Source organism: Ranitomeya variabilis, chromosome 4 (assembly GCF_051348905.1).
Source record: "Ranitomeya variabilis isolate aRanVar5 chromosome 4, aRanVar5.hap1, whole genome shotgun sequence".
Taxonomy (NCBI): domain Eukaryota; kingdom Metazoa; phylum Chordata; class Amphibia; order Anura; family Dendrobatidae; genus Ranitomeya; species Ranitomeya variabilis.
The window spans coordinates 475,010,292-475,029,868 of NC_135235.1; the positions used below are offsets into that span (position 1 = coordinate 475,010,292).

Genomic DNA, 19,577 nt, shown 5'->3' on the forward strand with positions numbered 1-19,577 from the left:
AGAGCAAATGTTGTACCTATCTTCAAAAAAGGAAAGAAGATGGAGACAGGAAATTACAGGCCAGTGAGTCTTATTTCTATACCAGGACAAATCTTTGAATAAATTATGAAACATCATGTAAGAGCCAGCATGGGTTTGTAGCAAACAAGTCATGCCAAACTAATCTAATTTCCTTCTATGATGAACTCAACTGACTGGGTGGATCAGGGAAATGCGGTAGATATAGTATATCTCAACTTCAGCAAAGCATTTGATAAAGTATCTCATACTATCCTTATTGAAAAAAATGACCAATTATGGGATTGACAAGGCTACGGTTAGGTGGCTTCATAACTGGCTCAGTGATCGTGGTCAAAGAGTGATGATAAACGGTTGCACATCCAATTAGAAGAGTGTTTCAAGTGGAGTACCACAAGGCTCTGTCCTGGCCCCAGTGTTGTTCAACATTTTTATAAATGACCTAGATGAGGGTTCTGAGGGTAAACTAACCAAATTTGCAGACAATGCAAAGTTAGGAGGGATAGCTAACACTTGAGAAGACAGACAGGATTCAGAAGGATCTAGATAAGCTTGAACAGTGGGCAGCAACTAATAGAATGGTATTTAAAAAGGAAGACATGCAAGATTCTACATCTGGGCAAGGAAAGCAAAAATTACATCTATAGAATGGGAGGAATAGAAATAAGCAACAGCACGTGTGAAAAAGGCTTGGGTATACTAATGCAGCACCCCAGGTTACCGGTTGCTGCAGTGATGTTGCTTTTGCTTCGGGGAAGGTGATATCATGCTCAGAGGGAAAGGAGTTCTCTTCACCAGGTAAGGCACACACATGCATCATTCTGAATCCAGGCCAGGAGGGGGAGCTCAAGACCCGAAATCAGGGGAGCTTCCCTGTATAAAGATCCTGACCTGGAGGAGGAGCTAGTTAGTTGTTCAGAGACACAGATAGAAGGAAGTCTGGAACTGAGTGCAGGCAGAGAGGCCTGGCAGCCACGAGGGAGCTGCAGCCTCTGGGAAGGAGTAACCTGTTGGGTTGCATGTGGAGCAGCCGGAAGGGAAGGAGCACAGGAGAAAGAAAGGTCAGAGGGGAACTGTGGCAGGGCACCCTCGGAGCTGAAGCGCAGAATCCGGGAACTGGGAGCCCGAGGCGTTTGTGGACTCTACGACAGGGAGCAGAACCGGAGGGCATAACACTACACGTCACCTGCCCGCATCACACCTGAGACACAGCAGCACTGGAGGACCCCGGGGCATCTGAGAGTCCCTGTAAAAAGGCTCAATCTGCCCGTCGTGCAGGTACCTGTCAAAGGACAGGGGGAGACTGGAGGACCTTGTAGGAAGCTTAAAACAGCAGGGACCTCACTTAGAAAGGCGCAAGTAGGAAAGGCTCACCTCTACTGGAAAAAGAGAACTCTAATTTGCCTCTGAGTCAGCCGGACCACCATCATCCGTGCCTGGTACCCTGGACTGTGGCCTGTCACTCACAAGTAAACCAGGTAAAGACTTATCGCTTGTCTTCTCCATTTATTCACCGGCTACACCACACACCATAGGACCCCTGGGGACCCCGCTTCACCTGTGGGAAGTGTAACATCTGGGCTGCCGCAACATCCCCCAGGGGACCCCTCTAATGCAGCGTCGGTCCCCCTATTGACCGAACTCCACAGGTGGCATCACGACAAACTGTGAACATTTAATCCCCTTTAACGTTGATGCCCAGGGCCAGGGACCGGGTCGCAGCCACCGTGACATCCCCTTTTTTGCAACCGGACCCGGTACAGAGTATCCCATTGCCCTGTGGGCGCGTCACTAATAGATCACAGACTGCACATGAGTCAGCTGTGTGATGGCAAAAAAAAAAAAAAAAGGCAAACAGTTCTAGGATGTATTAAGAAAAGCATAGAGTCTAGATCATGTGAAATAATTATCCCCCTCTATTCTCCTTGGTCAGTACTCATCTGAAATACTGTGTCCACGTCTGGCACCACATTTATAAAAAAAAAAAAAAGACATTGAAAAACTGGAGCAAGTTCAGAAAAAAGCTAACAGGATAGTGAGCGGACTACAAAGTACCATATATACTCGAGTATAAGCCGAGATTTTCACCCCATTTTCTTGGGCTGAAAGTCCCCCTCTCAGCTTATACGCGAGTCATACCCAGGGGTCGGCAGGGGAGGGGGAGCTGTCTAATTATATTCACCTGCTCCTGGCGCGGTCCCTGCAAGTCCCTGGCTTCCCGGCGCCCCAGCTTCTTCCTGCACTGAGCGGTCACATGGTACCGCTCATTACAGTAATGAATATGCGGCTCCACCTCCCATAGTGAATCAGCGGCGCCGGGAAGCAGGGACTGCACAGCGCCAGGAGCAGGTGAGTATAACGGGGAGGGGAGCGCCGCGCGATATTCACCTGCTCTTTGTTCCGGCACCGCTTGGTCTTCAGCGTCTTCTGCAGTGACGCTGAGGTCAGAGAGCGCGGTGACGTGGTTAGTGCGCGCCCTCTGCCTGAACGTCAGTGCAGAAGATGCCGAAGATGGAGCGGCGTCGGAACGTGCAGCAGGTGAATATAGCAAGTGCCGGGGGCGTGAGCGATGGAGAGGCGAGTATGTGATTTATTTATTTTTTTATCGCGGCAACAGCAAATGGGCCAAGTGTCTGTATGGAGCATCTTATGGGGCCATAACGTTTGTGCAGCACTATAATGGGGCAAGTGTCTTTATGGGGCCATAACGTTTGTGCAACACTATAATGGGGCAAGTGTTTGTATGGAGAATCTTATGGGGCCATAACGTTTGTGCAGCACTATACGGGGCAAATGTATGTATGGAGTATCTTATGGGGCCATTATTAACCTTTATGCAGGATTATATGGGGCATATTTTAATATGGAGCATCTTATGGGGCCCATCATGAACTGTATGGAGCATTATATAGGGCTCCTGATTCAATATGGATATTCAAAAACATTTAACCTACTGATGTCTCAATTAATTTTACTTTTATTGCTATTTATTTTTACTTTTGACATTTACCGGTAGCTGCTGCATTTTCCACCCTAGGCTTATACTCGAGTCATTAAGTTTTCCCAGTTTTTTGTGGCAAAATTTGGGGGGGTCGGCTTATACTCGGGTTGGCTTATACTCGAGTATATACGGTATGTCCTACGAGGAACAGCTAAAGGATCTGGGAATGTTTAGCATGTAAAAAATGACGCTAACAGGAGACTTAACAGCTGTTTACAAATATCTGAAGGGATGTCACAGTGTAGATGGGTCATCCTTATTTTCATTTGAACATGGAAATACGAGAAGCAATTAAATTAAGCTGAAGATACAGATTAGATATTAGAAAATTTTTTGACACTGAGGGTAACAGGTGTCTGTCCAGTCCCTGTTTGAAGACTTCCATTGAAGGAGAACTTGTCTGAGATGGTTTAGTGAATCTTGCATTGAGCAGGGGGTTGGACATGATGACCCACGAGATCCCTTCCAACTAACAGTTTATGATTACTGGTATATAAGATTATCTCAGAAAAGGAACATTTTTTTTTTAACCCCTTAATCCCATATATGACGTACTATCCCGTTGAGGTGACCTGGGACTTAAATTCCCAGTGACGGGATAGTACGTCACATGCAATCGGCTGCGCTCACGTGGGGAGCGCGGCCGATCGCAGCTGACATCCGGCACTATGTGCCAGGAGCGGTCACGGACTGCCCCCGGCACATTAACCCCCGGCACACTGCGATCAAACATGATCGCAGCGTTCCGGGGGCATAGGGAAGCATCGCGCAGGGAAGGGGCTCCCTGAGGGCTTCCCAGAGACCCTCGGTACAAGGCGATGTGCTCATCTTGTACCGAGCGTCTCCTCCCTGCAGGCCCCGGATCCAAAATGGCCGCAAGGCTACTTCCGGGTCCTGCAGGGAGGTGGCTTACAAGCGCCTGCTCAGAGCAGACGCTGGTAAGCCTGCAGCCCTGCTTTTCAGATCGCTGATCTGACACAGTGCTGTGCAAAGTGTCAGATCAGCGATCTGACCCTATAGTGTGATGTCCCCCCCGGGACAACGTTATAAAGTAAAAAAAAAAAATATTTAGATGTGTAAAAAAAACAAAACAAAAAAAAAAACCCTAAATAAAAAATATATATATATATTTTGTCCCCATAAATACATATCTTTATCTAATAAAAAAAAAAAAAAAAGTACACATTTAGTATCACCGCGTCCGTAACGACCCCAGCTATAAAACTGTCCCACTAGTTAACCCCTTCAGTGAACGCCGTAAAAAACGAGGCAAAAAATGCTTTATTATTATACCGCCGAACAAAAAGTGGAATAACACGCGATCAAAAAGACGGATATAAATAACCATGGTCCGGCTGAAAACGACATCTTGTCCCGCAAAAAAATGAGCTGCCACACAGCATCATCAGCGAACAAATAAAAAAAAAAATATATATAGTCCTCAGAATAAAGCGATGCAAAAATAATTATTTATTCTATAAAATAGGTTTTATCGTATAAAAGCGCCAGAACATAAAAAAAATGATATAAATGAGGTATCGCTGTAATCGTACTGACCCGAAGAATAAAACTGCTTTATCCATTTTACCAAACGTGGAAAGGTATAAACGCCCCCCCCCCAAAGAAATTCATGAATAGCTGGTCATTCTGCCACACAAAAATAGGAATAAAAAGCAATCAAAAAAGGGTCACGTGCCTGAAAATGATACCAATAAAAACGTCAACTCGTCTCGCAAAAAACAAGACCTGACATGACTCTGTGGAACAAAATATGGAAAAATTATAGCTCTCAAACTGTGGAGACGCAAAAACTATTTTTTTCAATAAAAAGCGTCTTTTAGTGTGTGACAGCTGCCAATCATAAAAATCCGCTAAAATACCCGCTATAAAAGTAAATCAAACCCCCCTTCATCACCCGCTTAGTTAGGGAAAAATAATCAAATAAAAAAAATGTATTTATTTCCATTTTCCCATTAGGGCAAGGGTTTGGATTACATTTACAGTTGGGGTGTGTCAGGGTTAGCGGTGTGGTTAGGGTTGGGATTATGGTTAGGGGTGTGTTTGGATTAGGGTTTCAGTTACAATTGGGGGTTTCCACCGTTTAGGCACATCAGGGGCTCTCCAAACGCGACATGGCGTCTGATCTCAATTCCAGCCAATTCTGCATTGAAAAAGTAAAACAGTGCTCCTTCCCTTCCGAGCTCTCCCATGCGCCCAAACAGGGGTTTACCCCAACATATGGGGTATCAGCGTACTCAGAACAAATTTGACTACAACTTTTGGGGACCAATTTCTCCTGTTACCCTTGGGAAAATACAAAACTGGGGGCTAAAAATTAATTTTTGTGGAAAAAAATGATTTTTTATTTTCACAGCTCTGCGTTATAAACTGTAGTGAAACACTTGGGGGTTCAAAGCTCTCACAACACATCTAGATAAGTTCCTTAGGGGGTCTACTTTCCAAAATGGTGTCACTTGTGGGGGGTTTCAATGTTTAGGCACATCAGGGGCTCTCAAACGCAACATGACGTCCCATCTCAATTCCTGTCAATTTTGCATTGAAAAGTCAAACTGCGCTCCTTCCCTTCCGAGCTCTGCCATGCGCCCAAACAGTGGTTTACCCCCACAAATGGGGTATCGGCGTACTCAGGACAAAATGCCCAACAACTTTTGGGGTCCATTTTCTCCTGTTACCCTTGGTAAAATAAAACAAATTGGAGCTGAAGTAAATTTTTTGTGAAAAAAAGTTAAATGTTCATTTAACATTCCAAAAATTCCTGTGAAACACCTGAAGGGTTAATAAACTTCTTGAATGTGGTTTTGAGCACCTTGAGGGGTGCAGTATTTAGAATGGTGTCACACTTAGTTATTTTCTATCATATAGACCCCTCAAAATGACTTCAAATGTGATGTGGTCCCTAAAAAAAAAAAATGGTGTAAAAATGAGAAATTGCTGGTCAACTTTTAACCCTTATAACTCCCTAACAAGAAAAAAAATTTTGGTTCCAAAATTGTGCTGATATAAAGTAGACATGTGGGAAATGTTACTTATTAAGTATTTTGTGTGACATATCTCTGTAATTTAAGGGCATAAAAATTCAAAGTTAGAAAATTGCGAAATTATCAAAATTTTCGCCAAATTTCCGTTTTTTTCCACAAATAAACGCAGGTAATATCAAATAAATTTTACCACTATCATGAAGTACAATACGTCACGAGAAAACAATGTTAGAATCATCAGGATCCGCTGAAGCGTTCCAGAGTTATAACCTCAAAGGGACAGTGGTCAGAATTGTAAAAACTGGCCCGGTCATTAACGTGCAAACCACTCTTGGGGCTTAAGGGGTTAAACAAATCCAGTTGTGGAAATTATTATTATTCCAAGACGTATTGATTAAAATTAATTAACTTTGTATGTGGGAAAACCCCTTTCACCCCTTCATGACCCGGGGTATTATCGTTTTCATTTCAAGTGTGGTGAAATGGCAAAAAAAGTGCAATCCCACATTGGTTTTTTGCTAGGTTCACTAAATGCTAAAACTGACCTGCCATTTTGATTCTCCAGGTCATTACGAGTTCATAGACACCTAACAAGTCTAGGTTATATTTTATCTAAGTGGTAAAGAAAAAAATCCAAACTTTGCTTTAAAAAAACAAAAAAAACAAAAACACTTGCGCAATTTTCCGATACCCGTTGCGTCTCCATTTTACGTGATCTGGGGTTGGGTGAGGGCTTATTTTTTGCGTGCCGAGCTGACACTTTTAATTATACCATTTTCGTGCAGATACGTTCTTTTGATCGCCCGTTATTGCATTTGAATGCAATATGGCGGCGACAAAAAAAACTTAATTCTGGCGTTACAAATTTTTTTTTCTCGCTACGCCGTTTAGCGATCAGGCTAATCCTTTTTTTTTTTGTTTATTGATAGACCGGGTGATTCTGAACTCGGCAATACCAAATATGTCTATATTTGATTTTTTTTTTATTGTTTTATTTTGAATGGGGCGAAAGGGGGGTGATTTAAACTTATTTTATTTATTTTTCATATTTTTTAACACTTTTTTTTTAACTTGTGCCATGCTTCAATAGCCCCCATGGGAGGCTAGAAGCTGGCATAGCCTGATCGACTCTGCTACATAGGAGAGATGCTCAGATTGCTCCTATGTAGTAGATTTACTGCATTGCTATGAGCGCCGACCACAGGGTGGCACTCACAGGAATCTGACATCAACAACCATAGAGGTCTTCAATAGACCTCTGGTTGTCATGCCGACGCATCGCTGACCCCCCCAATCACGTGACGGGGGTCAGCAATGCGCGTATTTACGTCCCGATGGCCGGAAGCGCCGGTTAAAAGCCGCTGTCAGCGTTTGACTGAGGCATTTAACTAGTTAATAGCGGTGGGTGAAACGCGATTCCACCCGCCACTATTGCGGGCACACGTCAGCTATTCAAAACAGCTGACATGTCCCGGCTTTCATGCGGGCTCACCGCCGGAGCCCTGCATCAAAGCAGAGGATCTGACCTCAGAGGTCAGAAGGGGGTTAAGGGCCATACGGTGGCATAAAAATTTATTTTCTACCCCTATAATAAAGGTTTATAAATCAGCAAAGGTAATCAGTGCAATTCAATTTGATTTCTATTCCCAGAAACATTTTTGTTTATTTTATTTTTTTTTTTACGTTTGTTACCAAGAACCAAGTGCACGAAACTAAAAAACAAGGCCATATTTAGCAACAGACTGGTGCTACATTAGGCTAGTAACAACAGTTGGACCCTTGCTAAGTATCCTACAGTCATTTTGTTCTGATAGGACAGGTGGATGATACCGGGAACTGCACACGAGAACCGACGGGTGGCTAACACACAAGGACTTTCAATGCGGAAGTGAAAAACACTGGGTAAAAGTTGTGCTGTTTCATGCATGTTCTTCATGCTATGTATGTTGTTATGCTTTTCTCTGCTGCCACCCAGTGGTATTTTTCAGTATGGCAGTTTGTTATTAATTACACTGGTCAACAGCATTTTTGGTGCCAAAGATATTTCATCGAATTTAGGGTATTTTTGGGGTGCTGATTCTGAATATGTCATCAGTTTTGCCAGATTGGCTCAAGTTTTTGAGATTTTTGGTATCTTATTTTTAGCACTTGTTGGTAAATGCGACGCATCATCTCATTAATTTCTTTGGATTAGTACTTGAACTGAGCAGTTCTCAATATAGTTTTGTGTTAATTAGTGTTCTAAAAGTTTGTTCATAGCTTGATTTTTGCACTAACTTTATGTTGTTGTCTGTTTTCCAGTGAAAAGCATGAACTCATCAAGAAGAAGTTGTCTTAACGATCCAGACTCATTCTGTTACATTTGTGGTGAATACACACTGCCAAAACATAGAAGAAACATAACAGACTTCGTAAAAAAAGTGTATTTTGCCTATTTTGGGGTTATGCTTGGGGACCAAGACAAGTTTTGGGCACCACACATAGTGTGCAAAGCATGTATCGAATTATTACGAAAATGGAGCAAAGGACAAAGAAAAAGCTTCAAATTTGGTGTTCCAATGGTGTGGAGAGAGCCAAAAAATCATCCCTTAAAGGAAAATGAGGAGTGCTGGTACCTACCCTCATTTGGAGTATATCACCCACGGAAGCCTAAGCAAATTAGAGTTGTCTTTGATTCAAGCGCCAAACATCAAGGCGTATCTCTCAATGATGTCCTCCTCACAGGTCCCAATCTGACAAACAACCTAGTAGGAGTGTTGATGAGGTTCAGGAAAGAACCCATTGCCATCACTGCCGACATTGAACAGATGTTCCACTGTTTCATAGTCAGAGAGGACCACAGGAATTTACTCAGGTTCCTGTGGTACAAGGACAATGACCCCAGCAAAGAGATGGTGGAGTATCGCATGCGGGTGCACGTATTCGGGAACAGCCCTTCACCCGCAGTGGCAACCTATGGCCTGCGGAGAACCGCACTAGAAGGAGAGTCCGAGTATGGAACAGACGCCAGAGACTTTGTAGAGAAAGACTTCTACGTAGACGATGGACTAAAATCTCTACCCACAGAAGAAGCAGCAATCGACCTACTTAAAAGGACCCAACGTATGCTGTACCGAGCTAAGCTTAGACTGCACAAAATCGCTTCAAACAGCCTGGCTGTCATGAGAGCCTTTGAGTCAAGTGACCACGCACATGGATTCAAGGACATAGACCTGGGACCAGACCGTCCGCCTGTGCAGAGAAGCTTAGGCCTGAGGTGGAACATGTAAGCAGACACCTTCGGTTTCCAAATCAACTGTGCAGACAAACCATTCACTAAACGTGGTGTCCTGTCAGTGGTAAATAGCCTATATGACCCACTGGGATTCGTAGCACCAATTACCATACAAGGTAAATCCCTACTGAGACAGCTCTCCGAAACCGTCAAGGACTGGGATGCCCCACTACCTCCTGATAAAGAATCGAAATGGTAAACCTGGAAGCAGTCTTTGTGTGCTTTGGATGAAATCCATATACCGAGATGCTACGCCAGAATCTCACTTGCTGCTAGCACTAGGACGGAGCTCCATGTGTTCTCAGATGCATCCACGGAGGCCACTGCAGCTGTTGCCTACCTGAAGGTGATGGGATCCGACAATCAAGATCACGTTGGTTTCGTTTTCGGCAAGGCCAAGTTGGCTCCCCAGCCTGATCACACTATTCCCAGGCTTGAACTCTGTGGGACCGTGCTTGCAGTAGAACTTGCAGACTTTATTCAGCACGAGCTGGACACTCACATCAATGACGTACAATACTACAGTGACAGTTAAGTTGTCTTAGGTTACATCTACAACCAAACAAAGCGCTTCTACGTGTACATCAGTAACCGCATTGAGAGAATAAGAAGGTCTTCCAAACCTGAACAGTGGCACTATATCCCATCTGAACTTAATTCAGCCGACCATGCCACTAGACCTAGGTCTATAAATTCCTTTACTAACTCTTCTTGGCTTTCAGGTCCAAAGTCTCTGCTGGAACAGAAGGGAAGTGAATGTGTCCAGGAAGTCTTCAGCATCCAGGATCCGGATGATGATCCAGAAGTCCGCTCCGAGGTCAGTGCTCTGGCCACAAACACTAAGCCAACCTCCACCTTCGGTTGCCAGCGCTTCGAACGCTTCTCCAATTGGATGAAACTCGTCAAGATTATTGCAAGGTTAGTCCACATTGCGAGATCTCATCTCAACTCACATGGAGACAAAGACTGTCATGGTTGGCACGTCTGCCGAAAACCACCCTCTACTTATCACATTCCAGTAGGATAAACCATGAACAGAACTCTGCTATAGTATTTGTCCATTGGATTACAGTTGGGTCAGAGATAGTTTGGCCTAGTGCGGCTTCTCTTTCCTTTGGATTATCTCAGGAACTGACTTAAATTAATGTGTTATCTTGTTTAAAGTTGTTATTATTAAATTACATGCATGTTTGGTTTCATTTTCTAGGTTGTTGTACTTTATCTCAAAGACATTAATATAGTGAAATCCCTTACGGAATTTCAGACGGGGAGTGTGCTGTTTCATGTATGTTCTTCATGCTATGTATGTTATGCTTTTCTCTGCTGCCACCCACCAGTGGTCTTTTTCTGTATGGCAGCTTGTTATTAATTATTCTTGTGGGCATGTCTTTCACTTCCAGTTCAGGGGTCAAGGCTTCTCTTCCTCTGGCAGCCATTTCAGTTTCATGCTGTTGTGAGAGGACACGTTTTACCAGGCTTAGGAAGGCATCAGTCTTTCGACCTCTCTTGCTGCTCACACTTGCAGTCATACTTGGTGCTACATCTTACTGTACCTTGTCCACACCTGCATTTCTGGAGAAAGTACTGTATTACCAGTTATACGCTGCATGTCCGGATTTACAAATAAACAAGTCTGGATTGCACAATCCCTGGTGAGCATCATCTCTGAGCAGCATCGGTCCTGTCTGCCCTATAGCGAGAAAAATACTGAAGGTACGATTCTCTCTCACAACGCTTATTAATCATCCACACCTCCATTCGCCTCATGTGGGGACAGAACAAAAGTGAGGTGTTTTGTTTTTTTAAAAAAGAGCTGTCCAAAACTAAAGGTTTTAAAATCCCCCTCAGCTTAATTATATATCAATGATTTCATTCGTCCATAAATTACAGCCATGATTGTGTGTGACATCATTTCATCATGCTGCTATGACAACGTGGATCAGTATAGATGGTAACAAAATGTCGAGTTCTGAGTCTGTTTTACCTCCTTCCCACTGCAGCCAATTTTTGATTTTGCACTCTCATTTTTGTTCCTCTTCTTCCAAAACTGTTCACTTTATTTTTCCTTTGATTTAGCCATAAAAGAGCACAATAACTCCTTTATGAGTGGAAAATATTACTTGCTAAAAAGAAAAACCTTAAATGTGCGGCTCCGATGACATGAGCTCCCAAAATGAGTGTAGCTGATCACAACGCCAATGAATATAAGAAATTGGCCACAGGTTTACTAGTAGGAGACTAAAGTTATGTACGTCTATACCCATTGGTGTAGCTCTGAACACTATGTATTCACCAACATCTATATATATAAGAGGCATCGTGATTACTCGCTAATCCCGCCCCCTGAAGAGTAGCTCCGCCCCCACATCACCACACACAATCCCGCCCCCCACCACATTACCACACACAATCCCGCCCCCACCACATTACCACACATAATCCCGCCCCCCCACCACATTACCACACACAATCCCGCCCCCCACATCACCACACACAATCCCGCCCCCCCACCATATTACCACACACAATCCCGCCCCCCCACCATATTACCACACATAATCCCGCCCCCCACTTTACCACACGAGGCTCCATCCCCCATTACCACACACAATCCCGCCCCCCACATTACCACACATAATCCCGCCCCCCACCACATTACCACACACAATCCCGCCCCCCCACATTACCACACATAATCCCGCCCCCCCACATTACCACACATAATCCCGCCCCCCCACCACACCACACATAATCCCGCCCCCCCACCACATTACCACACACACAATCCCGCCCCCCACATCACCACACACAATCCCGCCCCCCCACCATATTACCACACATAATCCCGCCCCCCACTTTACCACACGAGGCTCCATCCCCCATTACCACACACAATCCCGCCCCCCACATTACCACACACAATCCCGCCCCCCCACATTACCACACATAATCCCGCCCCCCACCACATTACCACACGAGGCTCCGTCCCCACACATTACCACACAAGGCTCCGTCCCCCCACATTACTACACGAGGCTCCATCCCCACACATTACCACACGAGGCTCCGTCCCTTCACATTACCACACGAGGCTCCGTACCCACACATTACCACACGAATCCAGTTTGCTTTTGATTTTACATTGTGAATAAAATGTATTAGTATTATTCTGATTTTTAATTATTATTATTAACTTCATTTTAAGTTAATTTACCACCTGCGTAAGCGCTATTGAATGTTGTCATTATTTACTTTAGTTTAATCACTAGCAGCGTTAATTAACAGCTAGTAACTAAATACGCAAAGACAAGCGAGTAACTTTGCCTATTTAACGACTCCCCTAGTAGCAACTAATAGGTAAAGGACATATGGACAGGGCTCCAGTAGCTAAACAGGCGTTGCACTTATCATTTAGAAGTTTGAGACGTTTACTATTCTTCGAATAAAAATAACGAAGAAAGCATTGCATATGGTGTTTCATTCTGTTTGGATTATAACAAACGGGGTCTCCCCATGTACAAACCTGTCCCCCGTTTTAAACTCTCTGTACACCTTGCTCTTCTTTTTCTTTTTGTGCTTCCTCTTCAAATTTCGTATGGACAGAGGGATACTCTTCTTACGCCCAGGCCCACTGCCACTTTTTGAGGAGGTTGTAGAACTTGCTGATGAAGTTACAGAACTGGTATCATCAGTGTCTTCTGCGGCCTCATCATCTGCATCCTGCTCACCAGGCCGGAGCGGCAAGTCCTGAAACATCTCACGGACATTGCCGAACAACTGATCCTGCGCAGAACATTCCTCACAACTTGGCACTGTCCTCAATTCCTTAGCCGGGTCACCATCACCTTGCAAGCCGCCTTTCTCAACCATCTCAGCATTAATAGCGTTTCTTTTCAGTAGCTCTATTGGGTTGGTAGGCTCTTGTGTGCATGAGATAATCTTCACAATTTGCTTCTCCCGCAACTTTTCTACTTGCTGAAAATAAGATGAAAGAAGAAATGTATGATAACATTTAAGATACCAGCACACAGTACAACAGATGAAACAAGAACTCTACTCCAAAGCCTACGTGTATCCTGGAACAAATGCTCTTATCTTTTACACTGGTTTCAATGCTTGGTACAGCTGGAGAGAAAACCAGACATTAAATAATTAAAAAAAAAAAATCCCAATACTTTAGTAATGTTCCATGAACTTCGGACAATACACAGAAGCCAAGCTGCAAGTGGACAGAACTGCAGTCTGACCAAGTCAGACAGTGCCTATACCCAGGGTGGGAACTATTCTTCTGTACGGGTATGTGCACACATTGCGGATTTGCCTGTGGAATTTTCTGTGTGGATTCTGCATCTCTTGGCAGAAAACGCAGGTCAAAATCTGGGCGTTTTTAATGCGGATTTTGTGCGGATTTCATGCGTTTTTACCCCTGCAGATTTCTATTATGGAATGGGTGCAGAAACGCTGCAGATCCGCACAAAGAATTGACATGCTCCTTCTTTTAATCTGCTGCGTTTTCCGTGCGGAATTTTCCACACCATTAGCACAGCATTTTTTTTCTTTTGCCATTGATTTACATTGTGCTGTAAATCACTTGCGGATCTGCAGAGTTTCTGCGTGGAAAAAAACGCTGCGGATCCGCAGGAAATGTGCAACGTGTGCACATTAGCCTAAGTGTATTTTGTAGTGTCAGCAACATACACTCATTGTCTCCTTTATTCTCCCAATGAGGCGTCCAAGAAATACGTAGCATCAAAAATGAATGCTCTGGCAACCAATGGAAATGGTCTATTGGCAGGTTACACTGCAAGGTTTTTAACTTTTGAGTTCTTCAGTCTTAAGACATCACATAGTGGGTACACTGGGGTAGGGAGCCTTACATGCTTTACTATTTCTTGGGTTTTGTAAGTAAAATGGCCATAGTGTGAACATGTACTTACACATTGCACTTATACCAACTTATGCACCAGCTAATTTCTTTGGTTTTGCTGTAGTTTATTCTACCTTGCACAAACAGGGGACGTAGCCCCTTTCTGAGCAAGGCAGTTCATCTATATAGCTTCCTGAGTACTGGTGTCTGGACAGTTGGGTGCCTGTCCTGCTCTGCCCTTAATCACATTGACGTCAGCAGAAACAAGGTACCGTAAGCTTTTAATTCTGGAGACAGGATAGGACCGTCCTGATTGAGTACACCTTGTCACACTGGGATTGCCTTTATGCTTTTTTGATCAAAATAATGGTAATCAAGTACTCTTATTTACGTGTACTATTTACTCAAGTATTTACTACAGGGTTTAAGCTCATTTCATTTTTTTCTTGGGTTTTGTCTGTGTAATGGTCACAGTGTAACGGTACAGCATGCATACCAACTTATGCTGCGGCTCATTTCTTTGGTTATATTATTCAGGTAGCCCAAGAGTAAGCTGTGCTCCCCAGATACAGATCTTGTGACTAGGGTTGAGCGAAACGGATCGTTCATTTTCAAAAGTCGCTGACTTTTGGCAAAGCCGGGTTTCATGAAACCCGACCCGACTCCAGCGTGGGGTCGGCCACGTGGTCGGTGATCTTGGCGCCAAAGTCGCGTTTTGTATGACGCCTTCCCCGCCATTTTTTCAGCCAATTAAGGAGTGTGGGCAGCGTGATGACATAGGTTCCAGCCCGGTTTCTGCGGCGTCATAGAGCCATATTACCGTTTGGGCTGCAGTGATTTCCGCAGTCAAACACAACATATGCTTTGCACGGAGGAGAGAGAGGGAGAGAGGGAGAGAGGGAGAGATAAAAAAAAATTAATCCACATTGACTTGCATTGGGTTTCGTGTTCCGGTCCGGGGCCCGACTTTACAGTAGAATCGGCCAATTTCACGCGATCCGACTTTCGAGAAGGTCGGGTCTCACAAAACCCAACTCGACCCTAAAAAAGCAAAAGTCGCTCAACCCTACTTGTGACTAGTTGCTGACTATTAGGCTAGGTTCTGCATAAGTGCCTTGACCAGTGCACTACACATTTAGATTTGGACAACCATTTTCTCTTTCTGACTTCGATATCACTTTATACCTTCCGAGAGCTGGTCATCTCTCCAAGCAGGCAATTCTTCTCCAGGCTCTCACATAAGATTTTAGTGGGTTCTACCATAGTTGGGAAGATGTACAGACACCGCTCTCCCAGCTGCCGCTGTGTGTGGTCAAATGAGCCGAGTCTCTTCACTCTAACATCGAGGAATCAAGAGAAATCATAAAACTGCCGAAATTCTCACAATCAACATCAAATGAAATAAGCAAGAATAGGGACACATACATATCTCAAAAAACTCACAGGGGCACCAAGTAATTTCATAGGGCGACAAGTACCACTACAATTTTAGTATGGTTACGCTGTAAGGGAAGTGAGCGAAGCCAAATCAATTCCCCATATATAGACTTATTGCTGTGGAAGGAATAATTAATGACAAGTCGTATACATAATGTAACTCAAATACATTTTTCTTATTACGGGTTATATAATACATATAACTTGCCATTAAAGGGTACCAGTCAGCAGAGAAAATGCTATTAACCTGCAGATATGGGGTTAATCTGCAAGTTAATAGCAATAATCTGCCCAGCACCCGCAGTAACTTTATTCTCCCCGCAGCGTTCTGGTTTCAGTCGTTGCTAGCTCAGTTATTGCTCCGAGTATAGAGAGCTGATCCGACTGATTTGGATAAAGTTCATTTTCACCCCGCAGCGTTCAGGTAAGTGTGGGTGCCGGGGCGGTTAGTGACCCTATCAGCCTGCAGGTTAACCACATATCTGCAGGTTAATAGCTTTTTTTTCCTGGTGACAGGTTCCCTTTAATTATTCCTCTTACACCTCTGCGTACTTTAATGGTCTGTGTGTGTTTTTTGTATATTTTATTCTGACCCTTTTCAGTAAAACAAAAACTATGGTATTAATATTTTTATTTCCATTCTCATATACATATTTTGTGGATTTATACATTGTTTTATTACAATTTGGTACTTCCATCTAAATCTGGCTTATTATTGCGGTGGGTGCCTCAGCAAGATTTCACTTTATCAGTTCGTTAGAAAGGAACCAGCAAATCCCAGTATAGGTAATATTCACATGCAAGAAAAATGCCCTGGAATTGCATATGCTAAAACAACAAAGTGGATGAGATTTAGAAAAATCTCATTCACACACTGCAGGAGACAAAAAACACAGCATATCCACAGTTAAATCATGTATGGACACAGCAAGTACCGTAGCATTAACTTAAGGTACCTTCACACATAACGATTTCGTTAACGATATCGTTGCAACGTCACGCTTTTGGTGACGTAGCAACGATCATGCTTAACGATCTCGTTATGTGTGACAGCGACCAACGATCAGGCCCCTGCTGGGAGATCGTTGGTCAATGGGAAGGATCAGGACCTTTTTTTGGTCGCTGATCACCCGCTGTCATCGCTGGATCGGCGTGTGTGATGCCGATCCAGCGATGTGTTCACTTGTAACCAGGGTAAATATCGGGTTACTAAGCGCAGGGCCGCGCTTAGTAACACGATATTTACCCTGGTTACCATTGTAAAAGTTAAAAAAAACAAAAACAAACAAAAAAAAAACAGTACATACTCACATTCCGATGTCTGTCATGTCCCTCGCCGTCAGCTTCCCTCCACTGACTGTCAGCGCCGGCCGTAAAGCAGAGCACAGAGGTGACGTCACCGCTGTGCTCTGCTTTACGGCCGGCGCTGACACAGTCAGTGCGGGAAGCTGACGGCGGGGGACGTGACAGACATCGGAATGTGAGTATGTACTGTTTTTTTTTTTTTTAACTTTTACAATGGTAACCAGGGTAAATATCGGGTTACTAAGCGCGGCCCTGCACTTAGTAACCCGATGTTTACCCTGGTTACCTGGGGACTTCGGCATCGTTGAAGACAGATTCAACAATGCCGAAGTCGTTCCCCTGATCGTTGGTCGCTGGAGAGAGCTGTCTGTGTGACAGCTCCCCAGCGACCACACAACGACTTACCAACGATCACGGCCAGGTCGTATCGCTGGTCGTGATCGTTGGTAAGTCGTTTACTGTAATGGTACCTTTAGTGAGGGGTCAAGATATATACAATTATGTGGGTGCAAGAAGCAGTTCAAGGAGCAATAGTTCACATTCATAAGATACCCAAACATTCACTGAATCTCTACAAATAGAAATACAAAAGACATGTTACGTAAGACGAGAAGAAAGGGAACGTTTAAATGCACAGATTTAGGAAGTCAAGGTGTTATGCCATACAACACAAGTGTACGGAGCTGCCAATCCCAAAAGGGGTGCTGGAGTAACTTACATGCTCCAAGGAGTGTACTGCACAAACTACTGTGGAATGATTAGTGACATTAGCAAGTTGATCAAAAAATGATGTATCAGTAGGGAATAAAGACATGGAAATATTCCAGTTGGAACACACCGCTTACTCACTTGTGCAAGTTTTCTTGCGTTATAACAGACGATGGAGGGTCCATAGAATCTGTACCCCCAAGACAAAAGCTTTTTGTAATCCAGGTTACTCTCAGCTCTGTTACCTGCACCTGGATAGAGCATAACAGGATAGGTGAGAAGACGAATGCACGATGGATGTGATGTGAGAAGATGGGTATTAATAAGCTGGGACGAGAGGCTCTACATGCAGTACAAAGCCTTGGAGACAGGATGCTGGGTAGGTGGGCACACAACAGGTTGTACAAAGGACAATCTACCACACAGTACTCACCTCTTCAACGCCCACACGGAATTTGCTCTTGGCGCTGAGGACTGGTTTCATGCCAGAGAGCCACTGGACATTTGAAAAAACTTTGGATGGACCGATAAGCACTTGGCCTGGGTAAAAGCCGTAGGAGTCATCAAAAAACAGGCCCTGCAAATGAGCAATGACAGTGAAGCATACACAGTAAGACCTCTCCAAAAGACCACTGGTCATCTAAACCATGCAAGTTGGTGCAGTGTGCACCCCTGGTCAAAATAACTGTTACTGTGAACTGTTAAGCAAGTTGAAGATGAAATGATATCTAAAAGGCCTCAAGTTAAAGATGACACATTTTAATTTGGGAACCCTTGAAGATTTGGGAAAGGCCAGGTGATGCAAATTTCCCAGCTTCATAAAAATTCAGCCTCCTCTAACCTTGTGCCAAAAAAACAGAAGCCATGGGTTCTTCTAAGCAGCTGCCTAGCAATCTGAAAATGGTGGCGGCCCACAAAGAAGGAGAAGGTTATAAGACGCCAGCAAAGACTTTTCAAGTTGCCCTTTCCTCAGTTCCAAATGTAATTAAGAAATGGTACTTAACAGGAACAGTGGAGGTCAAGATAAGGTCTGGAAGACCAAGCAAAATTTCAGGGAGAGCTGCTCATAGGATTGCTAGAGAGGCAAATCAGCTTGACTGCAAAACACCTTCAGAAAGATTTAGGAGACTCTGGAATTGTGACCCCTACACAAATATGGCCTTCATGCAAGAGGCTTCAGAGGAAAACCTCTCCTGCTTCCTCACCATAAAATTCAGCATCAGAAGTATGCAAAAGAACATCTAAAAAAGACTGATGCATTTAACTGATGCATTTTGCATGCAAGTCCTGAGGACCGATGAGGCGAAAATAGAATTCTTTGGCCACAATGATGAAAAGGTATGTGTGGAGAAAAAAAATGGCACATAATTTCAGGAAAGGAACATCTCTCCAACCATTAAGCATGGGGTAGATTAATCATGCTTTGGGGTTGTGTTGCAACCAATGGCAATCAGTCCCCTGATCTGAACATCATAGAAAATCTGTGACTAAACCGCAGAATAACAGTGCATGTAAGACGACCTAGGAATCTAAGACAACTGGAAGAATGGATGAAACTCCCTCAAACAAGAACTGAAAGACTTGTCTGGCTACAAAAAGCATTTACAAGCTGTGATACTAGTAACACCCCCTTTTGAAAGTGAGTTTTGCTTCTTGTAATTTTTAAAATGTAAAAAAATTAAAAATTTATTTTTTGCCTAACATACAAAGAAAAATATAGTTCTTACCGATAACGGTATTTCTCTGAGCCCTTGACGGCACCACGGAGAGAGGGGATCCGCCCACCAAGGACAGGAAACCTACGGATAAAAAAGGCGGTACCACTCTCCTGCATCAGTTTGTTTACATAGAGAATGATGGGAGACTACTAAGGCATTTGTAATTTTTAACTGTTTAGCCTAGTAAGATACCGCGTGACTTTAACTAAAAGTAGACTATAAATAGACTATGGCACTCTTTAAATGTGCA

The 19,577-nt window shown here is 43.8% G+C and overlaps 1 protein-coding gene across 1 annotated transcript in view; it reads right to left on the reverse strand.

Moving 5' to 3' along the window:
• UBE2O (ubiquitin conjugating enzyme E2 O) overlaps positions 1-19,577 on the reverse strand; it is a 66,293-nt gene that overhangs the window by 24,067 nt on the left and 22,649 nt on the right. Inside the window, exons 6-9 of the mRNA XM_077251817.1 lie at positions 18,043-18,186; positions 17,751-17,860; positions 15,345-15,495; positions 12,816-13,267 (exon numbers count right to left, since the gene is read on the reverse strand). Coding sequence (XP_077107932.1) covers positions 12,816-13,267; positions 15,345-15,495; positions 17,751-17,860; positions 18,043-18,186 — 857 coding nt within the window. The remainder of the gene's footprint in view (positions 1-12,815; positions 13,268-15,344; positions 15,496-17,750; positions 17,861-18,042; positions 18,187-19,577) is intronic.